At 48.7% G+C, this 27,799-nt stretch overlaps 1 protein-coding gene across 2 annotated transcripts in view; it reads left to right on the top strand.

Moving 5' to 3' along the window:
* TNPO3 (transportin 3) overlaps positions 1-27,799 on the top strand; it is a 1,270,791-nt gene that overhangs the window by 508,198 nt on the left and 734,794 nt on the right. For both annotated transcript variants that reach the window (XM_086918869.1, XM_086918868.1), the window contains exon 10: positions 1,171-1,262. In XM_086918869.1, the coding sequence (XP_086774995.1) occupies positions 1,171-1,262 (92 nt within the window). The remainder of the gene's footprint in view (positions 1-1,170; positions 1,263-27,799) is intronic.

Genomic DNA, 27,799 nt, shown 5'->3' with positions numbered 1-27,799 from the left:
CTCTACAAGATCAGTTTCATCTTCTGCTGCTCTTTTTGCTGGAGCGCCTATCAAAGACATTTGCACTGAAGCTACATGGAGCCGTGCCCATACCTTCACAAAACATTACTGCTTGGACTCTTTCACGCGGAGTGATGCTGCAGTGGGACCGGCAGTCCTGAGGAATCTCTTCCAGTGAGCGGTGAGCTTTCCCTTCTAACCCTCCTTCCTTTTATTTGTTCGCACATTTTGTATCTGATGATGTTTACTGACTAATGTTTTGGTAACTTGTATTTCTCATGATGCTATAGACACAAGGTTATTCTATGGTTTATTACACAAAATGTTCGTCTTTTGTAACTGCTAAAGTTCCAATACTGGAGTAAAAAAACAAGTTACTTACCTGTAACTTAGGTTCTCCAGTATTGGTAACTTTCACAGATTCCCATGAGCCCACCCTCCTCCTCTGGGAAAGCTCAGCCTTCAACATATTCGGTTATACTGTTCCACAACGGCTATGAAAATCTGAGGCTCTGAGGCTCTCTTGGGAAGGTTTTATGGGGTGAGGCTAATCTGATTGGTTGTTGCATTATTTTGGTTTCTTTTGCAAAAAGTGGTGGATATGCTATACAACGAGATTAAACCTAGGCCTTTTCTTTCTCTTTTGTACCTACTGCTATGGTATTTTTTATTTACCAAGGCTCCCATTCCGACAACGGGGAACGATACAAGCTATGGTAATCTATGAAAGTTAACAATACTGGAGAACCAAAGTTACAGGTAAATAACTTGTTTTCTTATCAGGCAAAAAGTGGAGAGGAGGGGTTACTGCAACAGAAACGCACTTCCCTACAGGCAAGCACAAAACCCAATAGTGTTCAACAACACCCACAAAGTTGGACACAATTTGAAACCCAGCTACTAGATGGAACAATAATGCAAAGCCTGTGAATACAGAAGACTCTCAAGCTGCTAACCTATTCCTACAGGTAAGTAACCATTTCACTTCTTCCACACTTTGCTATTCCTAAATGTTGCCTAACAAATACAAAATCACTTAAGTCTTTCTCCCTAATCTTTTTGTAACATTGTCTTCCACTTTGCTTTCATGGCTGTACTCCTTTTTCAGTCGGATGTAGGCTTAATATTTCCATCCATTGCAGCTGACTACAATTTCTTTTTTTTCTTTAGTTGTACTCAACTCTGAAAGATGGAAACCCTCCGTGGGAGGTAACCGAAGCTGTTCTATTTATCATGGCCTCCATTGCCAAGAGTGTCGACCCGTGAGTATATTTAATTTTTTTGTCCACATGTTAATCTGAGTATTTGCATTGTAGAAATATGCTTAACCCTCACTCTACATAACCGGTCACCCTTGCCCGATTTATAGTACCACATTTGCTCCTATTGGAAATATCCAAACGTTAACTTGCCGCGGCTTAATTCGAACTTGTGACTTTGAGGTTCCTTTGTTTGTCACCGGCGGTATGTTTGAATCTCAAATTATGCAACCTCTGCTTTAATGATTGGAATAGAGTTGGAAATGTCCAAGCCTACTCACAAGGGCTTCACCAGTTCTCCCCCAAGAGTCTTGATTTAGTTGAATTTAGTTACTTTTTTTTTTTTTATACTTTCTGCGCAATTTCACACACGGAGATGGACCTGTCATGTGTCCCGGGCATTCTCAGTTAACTTTCTTAAGCTGTGTGAGTGTTTGGTAGCAAACATATGTGTGTGTGCGTGCGGTAGAGCGGTTTGAGCAGGTGAACATGTCAATAAAAAGCACAAGACAAAAATGTATATTTTTCTTAAAATGATTTTAAATATTTGTGTACTAAGAACAGATAAAGCAGTTTTATGAGGACCACTGAAAACCCCTATGCACGCAAACTCATTCTCTGTTTCTCTCTCTCAACACTTAAATAAAAATAATATGCATGTGTTGCAGAAAGTCTGTTTATACCAAGGCAGTGCCATTCTATGGCATTTCATCAGAAAGCTGGGCTTTTACATTCCAGCACAGATATACACTTTACAATCCGAGATGATGTTCGTATTACGTCCTCACCAATCTTCTAGGGCTTTACGTTGGAAAGAAGTGCAGGTATACACCGGACTGAGGAATAAAGGGGGAGGGGGGTCATTAGTTGTCTAGGTGTGCATACACATTTCTGCCACCTGTGCATGGAGTTCTTGCATGTGCAAAGCACAGAGGTTGCGTAACTGCACAGAGGTTGCGTAAATCCCTTGTGTAACTGCTTTTCATTCCTTCCACTCCTCAACACAGGAGCTCCTCCCACTCGCCTGAAGTGTCTGGTATTAGGAGCTCGTCCTCACCTCTTCTTTCTTTCCATTGTGTGCCTTTTGCCTTATTACTTAACGGTAATACTCCTTGTCCCTTGCCCTCGCCCCATTCATATACAAGTGAGCTAATCCTGTCTCACCAACAGAAACAATCATTGGCATAGCCAATAGGTCTCGACTTTGGGACCTTATACGTAAGGTCCCAAAGTCATCAAATAGACATCAAATAGGTCCGAGCGTTCTGTTACTTAAAAAAAAAAAAAGGTATTTAATTATAATTTGAGGGACCAATATGCGCACTGAAGGTCCTCTCCTGGATAGGATACCTCAGCGATGTACCAGATCTCTGTATTCCTCCTTGTCATACTTTTATAATGCAGCACAGACTAAGAGTTCCACTGTAGGCCCCTTTAGAAGACAAGCATATTCCAGAACCAAATTACTAATTGAAAAGATGAATTCAAATATCTCCTACAAGGTAGTGGAAGTTTAGCTGTAACACAATCATGTTATTACCCAGCCTAAAACAACACAGACCTAACGGTGATTCCTTCTTCTTGACAGCACCTAACAGACAATAACCCCACATATATTTCTTCCCCTAGACATACTGATTCTGGACAGAACTTTAATCATTAGGCTTCTTGAACTTTAGATGGACGTTCATATACATTGAAATCCACCTCGTTTGTTTTATACATCGATGTTCGAGGCATGTGGGCTGCTGAATTCATATCTGTGCATAGATCGCCGCCTAGTGTTGGGTCCGGATGATTACACATTGTTGTCCTGGAAGAGTCTTCGAAGTATCACGAGATAGGTGGCTCCTCCCCTGGACTACAGTGCGCATGGGCATCCTCTCCATCCTCAGATAGTTTTTTTCCGCCATTGGGCTCGGATGTTACTATCTTAGCTCAAGTTAGGAAAACTTTCTACGAAGCCAAAAGGCTTTCAACAGCGTCGGTATTGTTTCGTTCGGTACCGATACCTTTGCTTCGAGAGGACATCGAGGAATTAGACTGGGTTTCTTCCACTTTCGAGCCGATCTTCGATCTACCATGGAAAGAAGCCCATTTAAAAGGTGTCCACTTTGTAATGCAAAATACCCGCACATTGATGTCACTCCTGTGTGCAACAAGTGCCTGTCCCCGGATCACAACGAGGCCAACTATATGGCCTGTGCCCGGTTCTGGTCAAAGAAAACTCTTCGGATCCGACACGCGGCTTGATTGGAGTCGCAGAGATCAGCGCCTGTTCCAGAAAACATCTTCGGGACCGAAGAGGTCGTTTATCTGGAGGATCAAGAAGAACTCTCTGATCCGGCTTCGGGCCATGACTCCGAGTAGGATGTCGAAGACAAGGAGGTCTTAGAAGAAGACGAAAACGTCGTGGAGGAGGTAGGAGACGACGCAGAGGCCCTTGGGGCTGTAGAAAATAGCTCAGGCGAGGAGCTAGGCCCAACCGGTTATACGGCGGCTGACGATGAAGCGCTCACTAAGGCTCAGGTCGAGGGATCGCCACATGGCCTTACCCAATAGCTACAGACTAGTGCAACAGCCCTGCATAAAGGCCCGATTTCGAACATATATAAAGAGCCGTCGGTTTCGAAACCGCCATCGATCGATACAAAGACATCGAAACCAAAAGCGTCACTGCCAAAACCGAAACCGAAAGTGAAGCTAACTCTGGTCGGCTCCAAGGCCTCGAACCCCTCGGAGCCGAAGAAACACAAAATGGCCGTCGATACAGAGAAGCTCAAGAAGGTCATCGAACCAAAGGCTGGGACGTCGAAGGCCAAAGTCAAGGCTGTCGAACCAACGAAGCCAACGCCGAAGGGAGTCGACACTCACAAAAGACCCCAATCAAAAGAAGGGTTCGATCCTCGGTCGAGGCTTGCGGACAAGACGAAGACTGGCTCCAAAGGACCCTGTCAAGTCGACGCAACCGAGCCCATTCATAGCCAAAGAGGTGTCGGAGTCACTCCAACGCATCAAAAATAAGGCTACGGCAGTCGGGCCGAAAAAGGCCCCAACACCAAAGCTGGTCGGGAACGTTCAGCCCGCATCAACACCAATCAAGTTCGGGTTGCCACCGACGTGCGTCCTAAGATGTTCGAACCGAAAAAAGGTATCGGAGCCATCAAAAGAGTGTCGATGGAGGTGGAGGCTACAGAGGAGCCTGAAGACCAGGAGTCGAGGCAGTTCATCGACTCGGAAACTGGTAGACTGTCCATATATCAAAGGAAGATCATACCAGAAACACCCATGGAGTCATATAGGATTCCCTTGAAGAAGAAGAGGGACTCAAAACATCGCCGGTTCTTGTGGAACCTCTCCAATCATATGGTCACGAACCTCTGACTTTTTCACCCACATACTCAGATGTGGATGCAGGGGATGACACTTATCATGTGGACACTGATCCCGATGATCAAAACCAACCATGGGCAGACCCAGCTGACCCAAAAGATCCGCACACTGCCCCTGACACACAGGTATACAGTGTAAAAACATCTCCCACTGAGGACACTACTGCCTTTAACGCCCTTATTGAAAGGGCGGCAAGTAACCATGACGTGCAACTACATGCTGACCCTGTGGAGGAAGACTTTCTGGTCGACACCTTTTCCACTTCAGAAAGGACAGTCAAGACCCTGCCCATGCTAAAAGGGGTCCTTAAGCATGCTGGTGACATTTTTAAGGAAACCGCCAGGGTATTAAACCCAAGAATTGAAAAAAAATATAGACCGGAACCTGTGGACCCTACATATATAAGAGGACAGTTGCCATTGGACTCATTCGTTGTTTCTAATGCACGTAAGAGGGCAAACTCACAGACTACAGGTGATGCTCCTCCTCCGGACAAGGAGTCGAAAGTTCTGGAAACTTCAGGAAAAAGGGTGGCAGCGCAGGCAGCCAACATCTGGCGCATTGCCAACAATCAGGCACTCTTAGCCAGATATGACAGGTCCCATCATGATACCCTTGAGACACTGTTGCAACACCTACCAGATCAGTACAAGGAGGGTGCAGAACTACTAATCCAGGAAGGAAAGCTTATAACCAATGCTTCCATCAAGTGCGCGCTAGACGTAGCTGACACTGCAGCCAGGGCCATTAACACTAGCGTCATGTTAAGGAGACATGCCTGGTTAAGAATCTCGGGATTCAAGCCAGAAATACAAACTTATATCCTTAATCAGCCAGTTAACCCGGACTACTTATTTGGACCTGAGGTTGACACCACCCTTGAAAAAATTAAAAAAGACACCGAGACTGCAAAGTCTATGGGGGCTCTGCAATCCCCGCAGTGTAGGGGTGGCTCCTTTCGTCGCTCCAATACTAGAGGACCTTCAAGAGGCCAGTCCACACAGCAGACACAGTACAATAAAGAAGGTACACAATCCACCTACAATAAAAACAACAGGGGTGGATATCGTGGAAACAACATCAAGGTTAGAGGAAGAGGAAAACAGTTCCAGATCCTCTGCCAATAACAAACAGTGACACCCTGTCACTGCCCCCCGACCACTTAACACCTGTCGGGGGGAGACTACAACAGTTCCTGCCGGTCTGGATATCCATCACCACAGACAGGTGGGTGAGAGACATTGTCCAGTACGGGTATTGCCTGGAATTAACATCCACTCCACCCAACATACCATAAAGACACCGTCCTATGTCCGCAGAGCACTTACACTTATTGCAGCAGGAGGTCGTCAGTATGCTGCCAAAGGGGCCATAGAGCTCGTGCTTGTAGAAGACCAAGGCTCAGGGATGTACTCTGTGTATTTCCTAATACCCAAAAAGGACGGGTCTCTAAGACCCATACTGGACCTCAGGCCTCTAAACAGCTACATTTTGTCAGAGCATTTTCATATGCTCACTTTACAGCAGGTTCTGCCGTTACTCAGTCAGGGAGACTCCTAGCGACTCTAGATCTAAAAGATGCGTATTTCCATATACCCATACACCCATCAGACAGACAGTATCTCAGGTTCACTATTCAAAATCAACATTATCAGTTCAAAGTCCTCCCTTTCGGAGTAACTACGGCGTCAGGGTGTTCACAAAGTGCCTGTCGACATTAGCAGCACACCTAAGAAGACCGCATATACATGTCTACCCGTATCTGGACGACTGGCTTATTCAAGCAAAGATGGCCCAGCAGTGTGCCAGCCACATGTCCCACACCATTCATCTTCTTCACAGTCTGGGATTCTCGCTGTATTACCCAAAGTCACATCTTCAGCCCACCCACGTGCGACAGTACCTGGGCGCGACAATAAACACTCTGGCTGCCAAAGCTCAGCTAAATTCAGCGAGAATAAACAGCATGCAACTGCTAATACAGAAGTTCAGACCCCAACACTCACTTCCAGCAAGAGTGTTCATGCAGCTGCTAGGCATGATGGCCTCCTGCTTCTTCATAGTCCCGCACGCGAGGCTACATATGCGCCCGCTTCAGGAGTGCTTAGCACGTCAGTGGAATCAGGCTCAAGGACTCTCCCCTCTTGTTTAATCTGTATATTGCCCCTCTGATTTTCTCTCTTCAACAGATGGAGGTCACCGTATTTAATTATGCGGATGACCTCCAGCTGGTCTTTAATCTCTCCTCTCCTTCTGCTGTACTTAATTTCCAAACTGTCATGCTTCATATCAGGGACTGGATGAACCACAACCACCTTAAACTCAACCCTGATAAAACCGAACTGGTGTTGACGGGTGGTTCATCCAGCCCCTGGTCCCCTCTTTTTTGGCCCCCCTCTCTTGGTCTTTCTCCTGTTCCCTCTTCCTCAGTTAAAACTTTAGGCATAAAACTTAACTCTCAACTCACCCTTCACTCCCAGGTTAGCTCTGTGGTATCTTCTTCCTTTCTTTCACTGCGTACTATACGCAGGGTGTCCCGCTTCTTCACTTTCTCTGCCCTCAAACTCATCATCCTGGCCATGGTGGTGTCCCGCCTGGACTACGGGAACGCCCGCTCCATCCCCCTCTATTCACAATTCCGCAAATGCCTTAAAACCCATCTATTTACAAAATCCTTTGATTAAATGTTCTTTCTGACCTCCCTACCTCTAACCTCAGTCCCCGTTAGCTATAGCGCCAAGAAGCCGCTGGTAAACGTGCGCTCTACAAGAACTTTCAAACTCAAACTAGTGTTGGTGAACGGTCGGGCATACAACTCTCTGTATTGGTGGAACCCACAAAACCTTTGCAAGGGCCGACCGTTCCAAGAGCCTGTACCACAAATAATACTGACAACGGACGCATCTCTCCAAGGATGGGGAGCTCATGTACTCCATTACACGGTGCAGGGACTATGGACAGTACAGCAAAAGAAGATGCACATCAACCTTTTGGAATTGATGGCGATCTTCATGGCAATGAAGGCCTTCAAAGTACACTTGTGCAACAAAGTCGTGTTGATCCGGATGGACAACATGACTGCCATGTACTACATACAAAAGCAGGGAGGAACACACTCTCCACAGTTGTCTCATCTGGCTCAGAGCATGTGGAAGTGGGCCATTCAAAGGAACATCTTCCTCATGGCGGAACACCTCCCGGGCAAAGACAACCAGATGGCGGATCTGCTCAGCAGGCACAGCCACCAGATGCACGAGTGGGAGATACACCCATCAGTACTCAGACCGTACTTCCATTAGTGGGGTCATCCACAGATAGACCTGTTCGCCACAAGGGAAAACGCAAAATGCCAAAGCTTCGCCAGCAGGTTCCCACACCCACAGTCGCAGGGCAATGCGATATGGATGAACTGGCCAGGCATATTTGCGTAAGCTTTTCCCCCAGCACCTCTAATACCGTTAGTGGCACGCAAACTGAGGCAACACTCGATGACACTCATCCTGGTTTCTCCACTGTGGGCACGCCAACCATGGTACACCACATTTCTGGAACTATCCGTGGTACCGCATCATAGGCTGCACCTCACACCCAGGCTTTTGACGCAGAGCCATGGCGACATTCAGCATCCAGATCCGCAACAGCTCAATCTGGCTCCTGAAGTCTTAGAATTTGGCTACCTCAACTTGCCACCAGAATGTATGAATATCATCAAGGAGGCAAGACGGCCCACAACTAGAGCATGCTATGCGGCTAAATGGAATAGGTTTGTCATATATTGTAACAACAATGACATTAACCCGCTGGATGCTTCTATTCAAAACATTATCTGTTATTTATTGCACTTATACAGATGTAATCTGGCGTACAGTTCCATTCGTATACATTTATCCGCAATAGCAGCTTATCTTCAAAACAGGCAGCACCTCTCACTGTTCAGGGTGCCTGCCATTAAGGCTTTTCTGGAAGGACTCAAGAGTGATCCCTCCCAGACACTCACCTTCACCAGTCTGGAACCTCAATGTGGTCCTCACCAGACTGATGGGACCACCTTTTGAACCTCAACACTCTTGTGAGATTCAGTTTCTAACCTGAAATGTGGCTTTTCTAGTAGCCATTACCTCACTAAGGAGAGTTAGTGAACTCCAGGCACTAACCATTCAAGAGCCATTCATACAGGTCCATGCAAATAGAGTTGTACTACGCACCAACCCTACATTCATGCCTAAAGTGATTTCGCAGTTCCACATGAACCAGACCATCGAACTGCCAGTTTTCTTTCCTAATCCAGAAAATGTCGCAGAGAGATCCCTACACACATTAGATGTCAAAAGGGCTCTTATGTACTATATAGACAGAACAAAGGATTTCAGAAAAACAAAACTGCTTTGTCGCATTTTCTCCACAAGACAAAGGCAACCCCATTTCCAAGGCAGGGATAGCCAGGTGGATCGTTAAGTGTATACAGATTTGCTATGCTAAGGCTAAACGCACACCTACCATTCCACCAAGAGCACACTCCACACGTAAATTAGGAGCGTCCATGGCTTTCCTAGGGAATATTCCTTTAGAAGAGATATGTAAGGCAGCCACATGGTCCACCACACATACATTTACGAAACACTACTGCGTAGATGTGCATTCTAAACAGCAGGCAGCAGTAGGACAGGCTGTTCTCAAAACTCTTTTTTAGACTGCTGCAGCTGGCATGGGCGGCTGCCGCTAACAGGAGGGACTGCTATGTAATCTATGCACAGATAGGAATTCAGCAGCCCACATGCCTCGAACTGAATATGCTACTTACCAGTATGCATCTGTTCTTGGCATGTAGGGCTGCTGACATTCATATCGCCCACCCTCCTCCCCGGCGCCTGTAGCAGCTGTAGCATTCAGAATTACTATGTAGCATGGACATCACTCACTGTATTACACTCCATCTCTGCCACAATGGCGAAAAACAATCTGAGGATGGAGAGGATGCCCATGCGCACTGTAGTCCAGGGGAGGAGCCACCTATCTTGTGATACTTCGAAGACTCTTCCAGGACAACTATGCGCAATCATCCGGACCCAAAACTAGGCGGCGATCTATGCACAGATATGAATGTCAGCAGCCCTACATGCCAAGAACAGATGCATACTGGTAAGTAGCATATTCGTTTAACCACTCGAAAGATTGAAGGACTACGGATTCGGTTGATTTTTTATTAGATAGAGACCAACTTAGAAACATCGCGATACTTGACTTCTCACGAGTTTTAAGTACTGTTAAGCAGTCATCAACAATTGAAGTCATTATTTATAACTTGAGCCCTGAGGAAGTCCCCTGCAAGGGACGAAACGCGTCTGCTGTATGGTGCTTCATTTACATGCTTGAAATAACGATTTGAAATCCAAGGAATACCATTGTACACGATTCATTATAAAATATATACTGTTCATTCTAATTTGTGGTGCACCTTTGCTGCTGTAAAAGTTATTACCCAGCCTCTTTAGCCTGTCTCCCAGGATGTGCCTTATATGACTTTATAGGAAGTCTTAAGAAGGAGCACCAGCAAATGGACCATTATTATGGAGGTAACAACTCTTGAAACCATAAAACAGATATCTAGCCAAACTTGTGATCCCTATAAATCCATATTGGTAGATATTGAGGATAGAGATTGTACATACTCTTTAAGCAACAAAATTGATGACATGTATTAAGGAAGCTGGCTGTTTATATAGTATACCAAAAGGAAGTATGCTGTGTAAAGAGTCCAGGTATCCCTTATGAGTAGACAGGGGCTTGCTCTTTCTAGGGTAGTATGGTTGTGCAACTCTAGGCTTATCAGAGAGGGGTGTTAGTCATTTGTTGCACACCCAGAGTCAATAAATCATGGACATACGTAAAAAAGAGAGCCACACCAATTTAGAAAAATTGCAGGAATATATATGTATATTTTTTGAAACCAATAACTTCGTAAATAAGTACTTTTTCTGAGTAGACTTTTTACAGTCTTAGCAATGTTTACCAAAGGTGTGTCTTTATGCATATTGTTACCTATGAGAGAAAGAATGTTTACTGCATGCACATACTTGCAGTGCTTTCTGTGAGACACCTTTTGGTCATGAGGTGGTAGAGGGACCAGGACCAAAGTTTCACCAGCACATCAGTCTTCTCTACCCTGGTGAGTCTGGGCGCAGATGTGCTGGAGGGGTCGGTAGCCTTGCATGCTATATGGTAGAAAGGAGGTGGTGGCACTTGGAAATAGGTTGCAACGGGGGACTTTGGGACAAGTCCAAAAGCTTCCAACGGGTGGGGGGGGGGGGGGGGGGCTGAGATTGGCTTGTGAATGTCTTGGGAGCACAGGGGGGGTAGTCTGTTACCTCAGGCCCGGGTCGGGCGGTTCAGGTGTAGTTATTTTGTGGCTGGCTGTCTCTCGTGCATCAAGGCGCTCACTGTTGTTGCTCAGGACCTGCCCTAGGAACAAAAACGGGTCAGCAGAGGCCACTCTTTGTGCTGGCCTCTAAGGTGCAGACCACCCTCGGCTGCTTGTGGGTGATGTCGTTGAAGTCCGGGCTGGACTTTCAGCAAGCTTTGGTCACAGCAATGGATTCAGTATCCTGGCTATTGGTGCTAGAAGACTCGTAGAGGTCCTTGCATCTTAGCGCTTGGCAGGATGACTGATCTGATCTCCTTGAGTGTGCTGACCTTCTCCTGGGTGGCTACTGCTCAGTGGACAGCAGCTTCTTTAAACCGGACGTTGCAGTTGGTGGCTACAAGGTGAAAAGCTCCTCTACTCCAAGGGAGATGCTGACTGCTTTGCGAACTGCTGACAACCCTCTGGGGCTTGTGGAGGATGCACAGCTACAATACGAGTCGGGTCTTTGCAGTTGTCGTGTTTCTTGCGGCAGGAATGATTTGGTGCTGTGTTCATAGATTCTACTCTGAGCCTCTCTATTCTGCGCCTTGGCTCTATCCCTGGCAATGCTATTTAACTTGTCTTGCCGTAACTTCAAAAGGTGAAGGCCTACAGGGGTTAACATTCGGGCCACCTCCTCTTCCGATTTTAACACGTCCTCTTCTGCTCTTTCAAGCTCAGCCTGCCGTTCCCTCTTTTTTCCTGCAATCAAGGAGATGGTCTCTCCCCAAATGTCAGTTTTGTATGCCTCCCATAGGGTCTGCGCTGAGTCGACCATGTCCTAATTTTCCTGGAAGTATCTATCAGTGGCTGTGGCAATGTTTTTCTTTGTAATGGGATCTTTCAAGCACCATGGGTTAATAGGGGCTACCCTACTGGCGCTTACCTGGTCAAATTCCATCTTGAGCCACACAGGGTAGTGATCTGAGATGCCCCGGCCCAGGTGATGTACCTCCCGGAGAGCATGGGCCTGCACTGCCGGGACAAGTACATAGTCTAATCTCGACAAACTTTGGTGTGCGCATGACATGTGTGTGTACGGTATTCTGCCTGGGTTATGTGCTTCCCAGCTATCTACCAGCCCCATTGTGTCCAAATAGTCGGGAAGCCACCTTTGTGCTGGCATAAGAGTACGAGCAGGATGTCGGTCTATTTCCCCGTCCATTATCGCGTTAAAGTCTCCACCCAGCACCAAGAGTCCCAGTGGTAGTGTCAAGAAGTCAGGTCTTTGAATGTATCTGACTGTAGGCCAGGTGGGACATATATTGAAACGAATGTTACTGTTTTCCCTTTTCATTGGCCCGAAATCCCAACATATCTACCCCGCTTGTCCAAACATGTGGCCTGTATAGTAAGGGGGAATGAGTTTTTAATCCGTATGTCTACCCCTCTGGACCCAGAGGTAAATCCTGCGTGTGCCTCCAGCTTGTACCCTCCGTTTGTGCAATCTATGGTCTGCAGGGACTCAAGGCCCATTCCACGCTGGGCCTAATCCGGGGCGGGTTCCAAAACTAACAGCACACACGGCGACACCACTAGAATCTGGGAACCGCGCTGGGAGAAGCAGCCCCTATTCACTTCGAGCCGCACAACACTGGCCACCATTGACCCCTCCACAGCACAGGAGAATTGTCATGTGCTCAAATTACGTAGAAAGTGCAGAACGCCTTCACAATATCCGGGCACTTAAATTTGTGGGGGGTTAGCACTGACCCTTTCCATGCCTACTGTGTGGTTCCTTCCGCTCCTGCACCTGCAAGAAAGCGGCCTCTCTAGTCTCCTGCAGCCGCTGTCCCCCACTGACGCCAGCTTCACTCCAGTGCCGCAAATCTCAGGCTGATTTACTATTTGCTCCCCATGATGGCATCTGCAGGCCAGAAAGGTCTATTTTCACGGTCTTTGCCGCAGCACACCTCAGTCCCTCTCCGACTAGGGGGGGGGCCCGCAGCACGATCCACGCACCTCCACCCTACCTCCGGGCCCACCTAGCCCCGAGATCACTGCTGCGACTGGCTCTGGCGATGCTGCAGTAAGGGTCGTCACTCCGCTTCTGAAAAGGTGGGGAGGGAGGCAGGCGTCGGCCAGCGGCTCACTCTTCACTCCTGTCCCCGGCTGCAGAGTGCCAACCAGGCCCAATCTTGCGGGAGCCTAAACTTCGGCTTCCAGTCACGTTGGGACTCCGAAGTTTCGTTCAGAGGGAACGCGAGCGCCTCTCTCTCATAATCCAATCCTCAGGGGCAGGATAGTGGTCAAGAGGCTGGATTCTGGGGATGTTGATGACTGAGTCGAGAGGTTACGCAGCCATCTTGGTCCGGCGCAAGGCTCCTCCTCATGGGTCTCTCTTATGAACCTATTCACAAAGCGACCCTGCAGCACCTGACATGGAAATCTGCTCTTTTGGTGGCGATTACTTCAGCTCGTAGAGTAAGCGAGATTCAGGCACCCTATTCCAAAGGACCGTACACTGTTTTTCACCACAACAAAGTGGTTTCAAGGACCCACCCCTCCTTCCTTCAGAAGGTGGTGTCCGATTTCCATGTCAATCAAGCGATCTCTCTACCTTCTTTTATCCCCCAATCCATCTACACCAGCAGAAAGGGCTCTCCACTCCCTAGACCTTAAGAGGGTTCTGAAATTCTACTTAAATAAGCCCAAGACCATTAGAAAGTCTGATCAATTATCTCTAAACTATGGTGCTGTCAGAACAGGCTTTCTGGCCTCCAAGTGTTCCATCTCCTGATGGATAGTGTCTAGCATCAAACTGGGGTAACAATTGGCAAATAAACCTCTTCTCCAGTATTAGGGGTGTCTTTCATTAGATTCACATGCTTGAATATTCCCCGTCGTCGAAGTGGGAGTCCCACGGTACATAAAATAGCAATAAATGCTAAAAAAAAATATATATGTGAGAACATAACATAAGAAAAAAATAAAAGTAAATACATAACTGAAACCTCTAAAACAATTCCTCCATAGGAATGCATGTTGGAGAAAGAAAACACTTGTAACATATCACTGTCATTATGTTAGTCCAAACTACAGCCAATGAGGCGCCAGCACCCTCTATAACCTTCTCCCCAGAAGCTCAAGCACTCAGATTTTCTACCGCACTTCGTGTGAAGGGAGTCTCCCTGAGCTCTGCTCAGTTTTTTCCTCAACTGCTTCTTGTTTCCTGTACTTTCAACATGTCAAGTAAGAAGTCTTTATTCCGACCTTCCTCTTCTTGGTGGAAGTTGCGTCTTTTTAAGGAGGACCCCCACAAGAAATGTATTTATTGTCTCTACCCTGAGCATGAAGTTGGCAGCTGCAAGTTTTGTAGAACCTTTTCTAACAAGACTCTAAAGGACAGAGAAGGCCATCTCCTCCTTTGGCTCCAACGTCTTAAAGACAAGTATTCAGCTCTGTATGATGCTGAGAGTTTTCAATCTGGACCCTCTGCAACATCTAAGCGTGGTAGTGTGCAGGATATGCCTTTTTTTCTAAAAAAGAAGAAACTGGCCCTGCCTTTGGCCTCTGTGGTGTCCCCACCAGCTCCTACTACTGCTGCGCCCACGAGACCTGGTTCTCAGGCGTCTTCTGCTGCCTCACAGCGTGTTTACATACCTAAACATGCTTCGTCGTCGACGGGAGCGTTTACGAGCGTTCCGACGACGAGATCTGCAGTGTATACATCGTCGACGACACTGATGACGATGTCCGCTTTTAGCTCGTCGACAGCGGTCTCATCGGCTGCCTCTACATCGAGAGTTTCATTGTCCTTTCAGACTGTCTTGTCGACGATTCCTATCACCTCGTCGACGAAGAAACCAGCATCGTCGACGAAATCCATCAAAGTCTTCATCGTCGACGGCTCCGTCTTTGAAGACTTTGTTGACTAATGCTTCGTCTACGAGGGCTCCATCTACAGGGGTGTCTACTGCGCCGACGACATCGTCGGCGGCTTTGCCATCTAGAAAACGTCCGTCGACGACGGCTGTCGACGGCGGCTCCGCCGACGACTGCTTCGTCGACGAGCTTACCGTCGACGATGGATTCATCGAAGTCATCTTCATCGGCGGCCATTTCAGCACAGTCAACGATCACATCGACGGCACCGTTGACGGTGGCACCATCTTCATTTGCCTAGTTACCTCTAGTGCCTTTACCTTCTTCAGTTTCTGCATCTGTCGGCACCGATCTTCCACACCATCGCCGACCAACGCCATGCCACCAGTTGTCTGCTCCTGATCCGCAGCCTCCTTCACCTATGTTTGCCACTACCTCTGAGCCCGACTCGGACTCTGGTAATGATGTGGATGACACTTTATAGGGGCGGCCCACAGTCAGTCTGATCTCATCAAATGTCAAGATTTCGGCAGTGACGACGAAGGCTGCGACCAGGAGTCACATGCTGAGGAACAGTTCGCCCAAGTTCCAATTGCTACTTTGCCTTTGTCTTTGATTTCAAATCTCCAGCATATGCTGGACGACTACAACCGGCGTTTTCCACCAACGCCGCAAGGTACTCCTAGACCATCACCTGCTGCGACTGCGACAGCTCCGCCAACGGTTCCGCCACCTTTGCCATCGACGCCTTCACCCCAGGTTCAAACGTCGGTCAAGATTCACACAACTGTGTATCCACAGGATAGGGATGATGAGGCGATTCCAGAACGGGAGGACGGAGAGGTCCACGATGACACTGATAATGATGATGCCTCAGCCGGCATGGCAGAGTGGGACAACTACCAAATGCAGACGCCCTCCCCTCCACCAGGAGAAGCTGGAGATTCCCCTCCAGTAGATATTGCCAGTTTTCATCTGTTGATGGATAGAGCGGCTCAGCGCTTTAAATTGCCAAGGACACAGAGAGAGGACTGTTTCCTCTACGATTTCAAAAATCAGCCTTTCAAACAAGTCCACACGATTCCAATAATCGATTTTATATGGAAGGAGGGAGGCAGGCTCCGAATTAGTTACCTGCCCAAGTGCCACGCCTTAAGAAGAAATATAGGGCCCCAACTGGTTCACCAGCATGCCTGGTCTCTCACCCTAAGCCGGATTCGGTTGTCGACCTCATCCCGGACGCTTCCAAAGCTGACGCACAGCAAATCCTCCTGGACGGACAAATAGCATCTGAAGAGATGATTGACTGCGCAGTCGATATTGCGGGCACTGGTTTCTGACAGCTTGCTAGTGCGGCTGCCTTATGACGCCAGGGTTGGTTAAAGGCCACCTCCTTCCGGCAGGAAGTTCAATCCAAGATCCTTGATAAGCCATATGATTGTGAATCGCTGTTTGGGTCTCACATTAACGAAGCTCTGGAGTCCATTAAGAAGGACACTGATACGGCTAAATCACTGGGCACTTTGCAATTTCGGAAACAGCCATTTCGGGGTGCACGCGGATGCAGCACTTCCACTTTTCGAGGAGGACTATCTCAATATCGCTCCTACAATCAGAGCAACCAACGTTACTCTTCCAATCAACAGCAATCAAATCGACAACAGTCCTCCAAGCCCTATAGGGGAAAGTCATCCTATCGGGGATCCACTCCCAAACACCAATGACTTTTGTCATCCCCAAAGTGTTGGAGGTCGAATCTCTCTGTTTTATTCTCAGTGGCCCTCCATCACCTCCGACCGCTGGGTTTTGGACATTGTGCTGATCAAGATTCCTCCTCATACTCCACCATCTGGCACGCCTCCTCCCCATCTCAAGGAGCTTTACCATCAAGTCTGTCTTCTTGTTCAGAAAGATGCAGTCGAAGTGGTTCCAGTGTCCCAGAGAGGAGAGGGATTTTACTCTCGTTTCTTCCTCATACTCAAGACGACGGGAGATTGGCGACCAATTCTGGATTTGAGGGCTCTCAACAGATACCTAAAGAGCCAATCTTTCCGCATGCTGACACTACTGGAGATTTTGCGTCTTCTGGCCAGCGAGGATTTCATGACCACTATAGACCTTCAGGACGCATACTTTCATGTCCCAATTCTTCAACAGCATTGAAAGTACCTGCGCTTCAGGGTGGGGCAGACACATTATCAGTTCAAGGTGTTGCCTTTCGGACTCCGCCCGCCCCTCGTGTCTTCACGAAGGTTGTTGGCTCCTGTGGTGGCTCACCTACGCCTCTGAGGCGTCCAAATTTTTCCATACTTTGGACGATTGCCTCCTCAAGTCTCAATCACGCCATCAACTGAGCCAAGACACTCGTCTTTGTCAACATGTGTTTCAATCCCTTGGCTTGGCCATCAATGTCGACAAGTCACAGTTTGCACCAGCGCAAACCAGGAATTTCTTGTGAGCGATCTTAGACACAATGCTTTCAAAGGCATTCGTTTCACACGAACGACAACAGAAAATCCTCCGCCTGGTGTCTCATTCGATCAAGGCAGTCCGTTTCTGTCCGGACATTAAAGTCATTTCTGGGGATGGCATCATCTTGTATTGCACTGATCCCACATTGCAGACTGCGGACCAGTTCCATTCAAGAGGAACTGGACGTACAGTGGCGTCAGGCCTCCGGATCTTTCAATGACCAAGGGGCCGTTACAGCTCGCATGAGAAAGGGTATGTGCTGGTGGGCACAGCCGACCAACCTGGCGACTGGAACATCCTTCCTCGTCAACGCGCCAGATCTCACGCTCACAATGGACAATGGAGAAGTGGAGAAGTGTGGCTCAGGGGTTAGAGGCGGCAGACCCGGAAGCTGAGATCGGCCCTGGACCAGGGTTCAATTCCCCGCCTCGGCGGGTCTTGGGCTCAAAAATTCGACGGACTCGATAATTCTCGCTCTGGTGCCTTCTCAACTCACGGGTTCACACTCTGCGACTCTGGGCAATAGCTTGCTTAATCTCCACAACGGCCCCTCGCGGCGGGATGCCTGGCTTTCACCTTGTGGATACCCTGTCGGGGTTATCTCACGGGGGAATACCAGGACGGGTTCCCTAAGCAAGCGCCGGGAAACCCTTTGTGGGTAGCTGAGCGCTATATAAGCTCAAATACAATGGACGCCTCTCTGGACGGCTGGGGTGCTCATGTTCAAGGTCTCTCCATCAAGGGCAAATGGTCTCCACTCCAACGCTCTTGGCATATCAACAGGCTTGAGTTGATGGCGATGTTTCTGGGACTCTAGTAGTTTCTTCTTGTAATTCAAGGGGAGTCAGTGCTTATTCAAACGGACAATACCACCAGCATGCACTATGTGAACAAATAGGGAGGGACCAAGTCTCAATGCTTGTCTCGACTGGCTCAGTCTATTTGGGATTGGGCTCTCTGTCATCAGATAACCTTGACGGCGGTGCATCTGCTGGGCGTTTCAAACATCCTGGTAGGCTCCCTCAGCAGGTCCACATCGTCGGCACACGAATGGGAGCTGCATTAACCGACTCTAGATCTTGTGTTTCACAGATGGGGTCGCCCATCTCTAGACCTCTTTGCGACACCAGAGAATCGGAAATGCCAGTCTTTCTCAAGTTTGCATCCCCACCCCGGATCGCGCGGGAATGCCCTTTTGATCGATTGGTGCGATCTACTTACTTACGCCTTTCCGCCGATCCAGTTAGTACCACGGGTGCTGTGGAAGATGCGGAGGCAGCACTGCCACATTCTATTGAACGCCCCTCGAAGGCCCAGACAGGCGTAGTTCTAGGAGTTGATCCTTCTGTCCCAGTGTGAGCCCATTCCTCTTCGTCCTCGTCCAGACCTCCTGACTATGGACAGGGGCCTGGTTTGCCATCCGGATCCATCCACTCTACAATTGTCGGCATGGAACCTGAGCACCTTGAGTTCGCTGTGAGAAGTTGGCCTGATATATGATGCTCACTAGTTCTAGTGATCACCTTGTATCAGTCCAAACAACCCTTATGGTGATTGGTTGTAAGTCAACCTTATAGACCAGCTATCTTAATGGTAGCATGGACAAAGCAGTCTTCGGCTAAACTCTTTTGGCATGTGAAGCCAGCTGTTTTACCACATATAACCCCTTGAATACCAAATGAAAGGACACTACACAGGTAGTTATGAAAATAAACAAGATATTTATTAACTAACAAACACCTCTGAACTCTTTGAGATCAGAGGGCTAAGCACATGACAAGACTCTTAAGGAAAATACGTTAAGTTGCACAAGTTACAATGTTGCCCGAGGGGCGCAACAAACCATATACTAAGTAAATTGTATAAGGAAGTCGATTAAAGAAATGTAGCTTTCCAGAGGCTGTTGGATCGCTGGGACTACACTATCCTAACTTTAGGTAAGTAATAGGAGGCCCACGGAACACGTGTGCAGAGTGTGAACTCACACGCGAGATGCGTAACAACGTCTATGGACAGTACAGTTCAAGAAAAAGGGGAGTACGGACAATCCTGACTAGATAGGACTAAAACAACTGTGAAACTGGACACTAGGAGAGTCAATCTACCCTTGAGGACCGAAATGCTCTTGTTACCTCACCCACGGGCTGCGGGTGCATAGGTGCGAAGCTGTGTCGGGTTTCTGCGTTGAAGTCTATGGATCCTGAAAGAAAAGATGCTGCAGGCGGCCAGGAGGAAGATGTCCGGTGCTACCCAAGGGTGGATCGAGGAAGAAGAGGACCTGAAAGCAGAGGGGACAATGTTCACAGTTACTAGCCAGTGACTGGAGTGGAACCAGGAAGGAACCGGAGGCTGTCGTTGCGATCAGGTGAAGCGTGGACGCTTGACTCTGCAGCCACGTGGACCAGGTGGTGTCTTCGACGACCAGGATGGAGGCACGAGCTGTCCCACGCAGGCTCTCGCTGTCGGCGGTGTCTGATCTGGATTTGGAGTCAACAGGCCTTGGCAAAGGCAACCCACGCGGTGAGTGGAAAAGACGTCTGGTGCAGACCAGGAGGGTCCGGGATGCCTCTCTTTTGGAAGGAAGCAAGGGCCAGTCTAAAGCAACCAGACCAGCAGTGATGTCATGGATCGTCGTCTAGGAGGCCACTAGCCAGCCGGCAAGTGACCAGACAACGCGTCGAGCAGCAAACAAGCAGAAGGGCCCCACGCAGATCTCGTGGATGCTGGAGGGCTGGTCTTCGGTGCAGGAGCTACTTAGGGCTGGGGCTTCTCAGTCCCCAAAGCACTTCGTCGAGGTTACCTCAGAAGTCGTGCTAGAAGCGAAGTGCAGTTTCTCCAAGATGGCCGGTCCCACGTGTCTCGTCAAACCCACGGATCTCAGCTGTGCTGCAGATGTAGGTAGAGGTAGGAGAGGTCTGGGAATCCGGGTCTCGTCTGGCTCTGAAGTCTGGATCCTCGAGGGAAGACAAAGTGAAGCCTCTGGACGCTGATGGTGCTTGCTTGTGCAGGGTGGACACTCCTTGCCCACAAGGGAGATTTCTTCAGTCTTCTATGTAGAAAGTCGAAGTCCAGAGTTTCTTCTTGTAGAGTTTCAGTTCAGGATTAATCTGATTTGGAATGGGACCAGCTCCTACCTTTATCCTGCTAAAGGGGGCTGCACTATCACTAGGTCCCTCCTATGGGTGGGACCAGGAAGGGGGGTGGTTACACCCCCTATCCTTTGTCCGGTGTCGCGCCAGAGCTGGGGCTGGAGTGCCCCACAAACTGGTTTGAACTGGTGTATGCACAGGGCACCTTGTGTGCCCCAGGCATGTCTCATTCCTTTCAGCCCGGTCCTACCTAATACACAAAATCCTGTCTGGGGTGGTACTAGCACCTCCCAAGGCAGGAAACCCTTTGTCCAAGCCTCCCTCGCTGGAAGGACTCCCAGCAGCAGGAGGTCAGACTTGTGTCTGCGGTGGCAGCATCCATTTTGTGATGCTGAGGCTCGAGTTAACTTTAACCGGGGTTCACAGTTAGGTGTTCGAGGCATGTGGGCTGCTGAATTCATATCTGTGCATAGATCGCCGCCTAGTGTTGGGTCTGGATGATTGCACATTGTTGTCCTGGAAGAATCTTCGAAGTATCACGAGATAGGTGGCTCCTCCCCTGGACTACAGTGCGCATGGGCATCCACTCCATCCTCAGATTGTTTTTTTCCGCCATTGGGTTCGGATGCATATTTGTTAACTCAAGTTCGGAATCGATAAAAAAACTTTCCTTTTGGCCGAAAGGCCTTTAGTCATAGTCGGTATTGTCTTTGCGATCGGTGCCCAGTACTTGTTCCAGCTCTGTTCCCGAGCCCGACATCCAGAGGAGCCGCTTGGCTTTTCGGCACTGCAGGCCCGGTTGACGCCAGAGGCCTTCTCGACGATCGATCACGGAACGGAGCCCGTTCAAAAGATGTCCCGTTTGCAACTCCAAGTATCCTCTCATCGATGTCCACCCGGTGTGCAACAAGTGCCTGTCTCCGGATCACGATGAAGCCAGCTGTATGGCTTGTTCTCGGTTCCGCTCCAAGAAGACGATTCGACTTCAGCGCGCAAGGAGGCCCAGCAGACGGCACCTGACCCGGTGAACATCTTCGATGCCGAGGAGCATGAGGGAGTCCAGCAGGAAGTTCGAGAGAACCTGTCTGATCCTGCGTCGGAGGTAGACTCCAGTTACGACGCAGATGTTGAAATGGTCGATAATGAAGATGTCGTCGACGAGGTATGAGACGACGAGGAGGCCTTTGGGGCCGTGGAAGATAGCTCGAGCGAGGAGCTAGGCCCGACCGTTGTTACGGGGGCCGCGACCAATACACTCGATAAGGCTTAGGTCAAGAGATCGCCACATGGCCTTACCCGAGATCGTACACTGGGTTCTACAGCCTCGCCTCATGGCCCAGCTACAGACATTTCTAAGGAGCCATCGGTTGACCGATCGAAACCGAAAGCATGGGTTGCTACGAAAGCACTGGACACAAAATCTAAACCAAAAGTGCGTATTGCCGGTGAGGTCGCTAAAGGGTGTCCAGCCAAAGACCAAGGCACCGAAGAAACTGGTCAAGGACGTCGACCCGAAGAAGTCGGCGCCGAAAGCCGTCGACACAGACAAGGAACTCGGAGCTCAGAAGGTTCTCAATCCTAAGCGTCGACCAGACAAGGCCAAAGGCGGTACAGACCTAGAGTCCACACCTGGCGGTGGCTCGAAGGAACCCGTAGAGTCAACACAGCCGTCGGCCTCCTTTTCGAAGCAGGTGTCGGACTCGCTAAAACGCATTAAAGACAAGGCTACTACTGTCGGACCGAAGGCTACTCCACCACCTAAGCCGGTCAGTAAATCTCTAAAATCGTCGGCCCCCATCCAGTTCACGCTGGCGCCGAAAGTAGTACCTAAGGCCTTCGCCCCTAGGACGGCCGTCGAAGCGACCAAGAAGGTGTCCAAGGGGCCGAAGCCTACAACTGTGGAGGTGGTCACTAAGCATCGACAGCCTCTGCTTGAAGATCAGTCGAGGCAATTCATCGATGCCGAGACGGGTAGACTTTCTATTTACAAGCGAAAGATCGCCCCTGAACAGCCTATGGAGTCATATAAAATTCCATTAAAAAAGAAGAGGGATTCTGCTAAGTCACCTCTTCTCGTTGAACCTATATCACCACATGGGCAAGACACTACTCCTATCTCGCCCACATACTCAGATGTGTGACAATGATGAGTACAGTTATCCTATAGACACTGATCCTGAAGATCACACTTGACCCTGGGCAGACGCTGATGACCCGGGAGACCCACAAACTGCCCCGGACAATCATGTCTATGCTGTAAAAACATCGCCTACTGAAGACACGGCGGCGTTTAATGCACTTATTGAAAGGGCTGCCAAAAATCATGATATCCAGCTCCATGCTGACCCTATTGAAGAGGATTTTTTGTTTGACACCTTCTCAACCTCTGAGAGAACTGTCAAGACCCTACCAATGCTAAAGGGTGTCCTAAAACATGCTGGAGACATTTTTAAGGAGACCACAAGGGCAAGGGTGATAAACCCCAGAATTGAGAAGAAATACAAACCGGCACCTGGGGACCCTACCTGTATCGAGGGACAGTTGCCGTTGGACTCTCTGGTTGTTTCCAATGCCCGGAAGAGGGCGAACTCGCAAACAGCGGGTGAAGCTCCTCCCCCTGTCAAAGAATCTAAAGTGCTAGAAGCATCAGGGAAAAGGGTGGCGGCTCAAGCGGCCAATATCTGGCGCATCTCCAACACTCAGGCACTCTTAGCCAGATATGACAGGGCTCACAACGATACACTTGAAACCCTGTTACAACACTTGCCAGATGAATATAAGGAGGCAGCAGAGATGCTAATACAGGAGGGGAAGCTTATATCAAACGCATCTATCAAGTGTGCACTGTACGCAGCAGACACAGCGGCCAGGGCAATTAACACAAGTGTGAGGTTACGGCAACATGCCTGGCTTAGAATCTCCGGTTTCAAGCCAGAGATACAAACCACCATACTGAATCAACCTGTTAACCCTGATCACTTATTTGGCCCAGAGGTGGACACCACCTTGGAAAAAATCAAGAAGGACACAGACTGCAATGTCTATGGGGGCTCTACAGTCGTAGCAGTTCAGGGGTGGTTCCTTTAGTTGCTCCAACAATAGAGGAGCTTCCTGAGGCCAGCTGTCCCAGCAGACACAATACAATAAAAGAGGCACGCAGACCTCATGCACCAAACAGAGTAGAGGTGGCTATCGTGGTAACAGCACCAAGGGCAGGGGTCGTGGAAACAGCTCCCGATCCTCCGCCACCAACAAACCGTGACGCCTTGTCACTGCCCCCCGACCATACCACACCAGTCGGGGGGAGACTACAACAGTTCCTGCCGGTCTGGAAATCCATCACTACATACAGGTGGGTGACTCAGCTTATCCAGTACGGCTATTGTCTGGAGTTAACATCCACTCCACCCAACATACCTCCAAGGCACCGTCCTATGTCCACAGAGCATTTGCAATTATTGCAGCAGGAGGTAGTCGTCATGCTGCAAAAAGGAGCCATAGAGCTCGTGCCTGCGGAAGAAAAAGGTACAGGGGTGTACTCGCTGTACGTCTTGGTCCCAAAAAAGGACGGGTCCCTCAGACCCATACTGGACCTCAGGCCCCTAAACCAGTACATTCTATCAGAACACTTTCACATGCTCACATTACAGCAGGTTCTACCGTTACTCAGTCAGGGAGATTTCCTCGCAACATTGGATCTGAAGGATGCATATTTCCATATTCCGCTACACCCGTCACACAGAAAATACCTCAGGTTCACCATTCAGAATCAGCATTATCAGTTCAAGGTCCTCCCTTTCGGAGTGACGACAGCACCCAGGGTGTTTACAAAGTGCCTGGCGACAGTGGCTGCACACCTGCGGATACAGAACGTTCTAGTCTACCCTTATCTGGACGACTGGCTTATCCAGGCAAAGTCGGCCCAGCAGTGTGCCGCCCACATGTCCCACACCATTCACCTTCTCCACGATCTGGGGTTTTCACTGAATTATCCAAAGTCTCACCTTCAGCCCGCCCACATACAGCAGTATCTGGGCGCGAAAATAGATACTCTGGCAGCCAAAGCACAGCCAAATTCGGTGAGAATCAACAGCATGCAATTGCTGATACAACAATTCAAACCACAAAACTCGCTTCCAGCACGGGTGTTCATGCAGTTGATAGGCATGATGGCCTCCTGCATCTTCATAGTCCCGCACGCGAGACTACACATGCGTCCGCTTCAGGAGTGCTTAGCACATCAGTGGAATCAGGCTCACGGACGGTTAAAAGACCTAGTGTTGGTGACCGGTCGTGCATAAAACTCTCTGCATTGGTGGAATCTACAAAACCTTTGCAGGGGCCGACCGTTCCAGGAGCCTGTGCCACAGATAATTCTGACGACTTACGCATCTCTCCAGGGATGGGGAGCTCATGTACTCCACTACACAGTGCAGGGACTATGGACAGCGCAGCAGAGAAAGATGCACATCAACCTTCTAGAACTGATGGCTATCTTCATGGTGGTGAAAGCATTCAAGGTACATCTGTGCAACAAGGTTGTGTTGATCCGGACGGACATGACGGCCATGTACTACATACAGAAGCAGGGAGGTACACATTCTCCACAGTTGTCTCATCTGGTTTAGAGCATGTGGAAGTGGGCTATTCAGAGGAACATCTTCCTCATGGCGGAACACCTCCCGGGCAAGGACAATCGGATGGCGGACCTGCTCAGCAGGTACTGCCACCAGATGCATGAGTGGGAGATACATCCATCAGTACTCCAGCCGTACTTCCAGCAGTGGGGTCATCCAGAGATAGATCTGTTCGCCACAAAGGAAAACACCAAATGCCAAAGCTTTGCCGCCAGGTTCCCACACCCACAGTCGCAGGGCAATGCGATATGGATGAACTGGTCAGGCATATTTGCGTACGCTTTTCCCCAGCACCTCTAATACCGCTGGTGGCACGCAAGCTGAAGCAACACTCGATGACTCTCATCCTGGTTGCTCCAACGTGGGCACGTCAACCATGGTACACCACGTTTCTAGAACTCTCCGTGGTACCGCATCAAAGGCTGCACCTCACACCCAGGCTTTTGACGCAGAGCCATGGAGACATTCAGCATCCAGATCCGCAACAGCTCAACCAGGCGATCTGGCTGCTGAGGTCTTAGAATTTGGCTACCTCAACTTGCCTCCTGACTGTATGGATATCATAAGGGAGGCAAGTAAAGCGCACCACCAGAGCATGTTATGCGGCAAAATGGAAGCGGTTTGTCATTTATTGTGCCGACCATAACATCAACCCGCTAGATGCATCTACTCACAACATCGTTTATCTGTTACATCTATACAAATGCAATCTGGCCTATGCTTCCATTCGTATACATTTGTCCACAATAGCAGCTTATCTCCAGAACAGGCAGCATCTCTCACTTTTCAGAGTGCCTGCCATCAAAGCCTTTCTGGAGGGACTCAAACGAGTTATTCCTCCCAGACACCCACCAGTGCCTGTATGGAACCTAAACGTGGTCCTCACCAGGCTGATGGGTCCACCTTTTGAGCCTCTACACTCATGCGAGGTTCAATTCTTGACGTGGAAAGTGGCTTTCCTAATAGCAATCACATCGCTACGACGAGTTAGTGAACTTCAGGCACTAACTATCCAGGAGCCATTCATACAGATTCACTCCAGGGTGGTACTCCGCACCAATCCTAAGTTTCTATCTAAAGTGGTTTCGCAGTTCCATATCAATCAGACTATAGAACTGCCAGTGTTCTTCCAAAATCCTTAGTCCGTGGCAGAGAGAATGCTCCACACACTAGATGTCAAAAGAGCTCCAATGTACTACCTAGATAGGACCAAAGATTTTCGGAAAACAAAACAACTGTTTGTTGCCTTTTCGCCACAACACAAAGGCAACCCCATTTCCAAGGCAGGTATTGCCAAGTGGATCGTTAAGTGCATTCAAATTTGCTATCAAAAGGCCAAGCGCACATTAACGGTTCCCCCAAGGGCCCACTCCACGCTAAAGTTGGGGGCCTCAAGGGCCTTCCTTGGAAATATTCCTTTAGAAGACATATGTAGAGCAGCCACATGGTCTACCACACACACATTTACAAAACACTACTGCGTAGATGTGCACTCCAAACAGCAGGCAGCTGTAGGGCAGGCTGTTCTTAAGACACTTTTTCAAACTGCTGCAGCTGGCACAGGTGACCGGACCGCCGCTAATGGAGGGACTGCTATGTATTCTATGCACAGATATGAATTCAGCAGCCCACATGCCTCGAACTGACTATGCTACTTACCAGTATGCATCTGTTCTTGGCATGTAGGGATGCTGACATTCATATCGCCCGCCCTCCTCCCCGCCGCCTGTAGCGGCTGCAGCACTCAGAATTACTCTTAGCATGGTCATCACTTACAGTGTTACACTCCATCTTTGCCACAATGGCGAAAAACAATCTGAGGATGGAGTGGATGCCCATGCGCACTGTAGTCCAGGGGAGGAGCCACCTATCTCGTGATACTTCGAAGACTCTTCCAGGACAACAATGTGCAATCATCCGGACCCAACACATGTGCACAGATATGAATGTCAGCAGCCCTACATGCCAAGAACAGATGCATACTGGTAAGTAGCATATTCGATCCAGCACTGAGTAAGAAAAGTAACTCAAAAAGTAACTTACCTGTAATTTACTGACCAAGCCTATTAATTTCAATGAACTGCATTTGCTAAGTGTTGCAACCTACTGCATCCCTGTAAATCAAACAAAGTACAATTTCTATTGCATTTTCAAACTGTTCTATATCCAGTAACTTATTACTGAAAAATATCTAATGCTTCCCTGTGCCAGGCTTGCTTGGTTCTAAAAATAAAACAGTATATTTTTTTATTCAAACACAATTGGCCTAGAGTTCAGTTGAGTGTGTTTATTCATTTGCTGACTGAGTGTGTACATCAAATGCTTAACACTGTCCTCTGATACTGCCTTACTGCTTGACCACTCTACCACAAATAGATAGTAAGGTTCTATATAACTGTAACCTCAACCTACCTCTGGGGTCACCTGGACTCTATACACACTAAACCACATTTTGGTGTAGTATATATAGAACCAGTTTTCCACAGGCGCGTGGACCAGGCCCAACACGGGGGCTCCCGTGGATCGGATTATTGCCCTACGCCACCGCCCGGCCCTGGGCAACCCCACTTTGTCTTCCAGGGGATCCTCATCAATAGTCATACGCACTGAATATTCCCGCCCATGTGCGGGACCCCGGAAACAATATAAAAATATATATGTATAAAACACATATATCTCGCTCCACATATATGTATGTACATATATCATTTTTCTCACATCAAT

This window comes from Lissotriton vulgaris, chromosome 1_1 (genome assembly GCF_964263255.1).
Source record: "Lissotriton vulgaris chromosome 1_1, aLisVul1.2, whole genome shotgun sequence".
Classification (NCBI taxonomy): Eukaryota; Metazoa; Chordata; class Amphibia; order Caudata; family Salamandridae; genus Lissotriton; species Lissotriton vulgaris.
The sequence above is the reverse complement of the archived record's forward strand: the minus strand, read 5'-3'. Positions and strand labels throughout refer to the sequence as shown.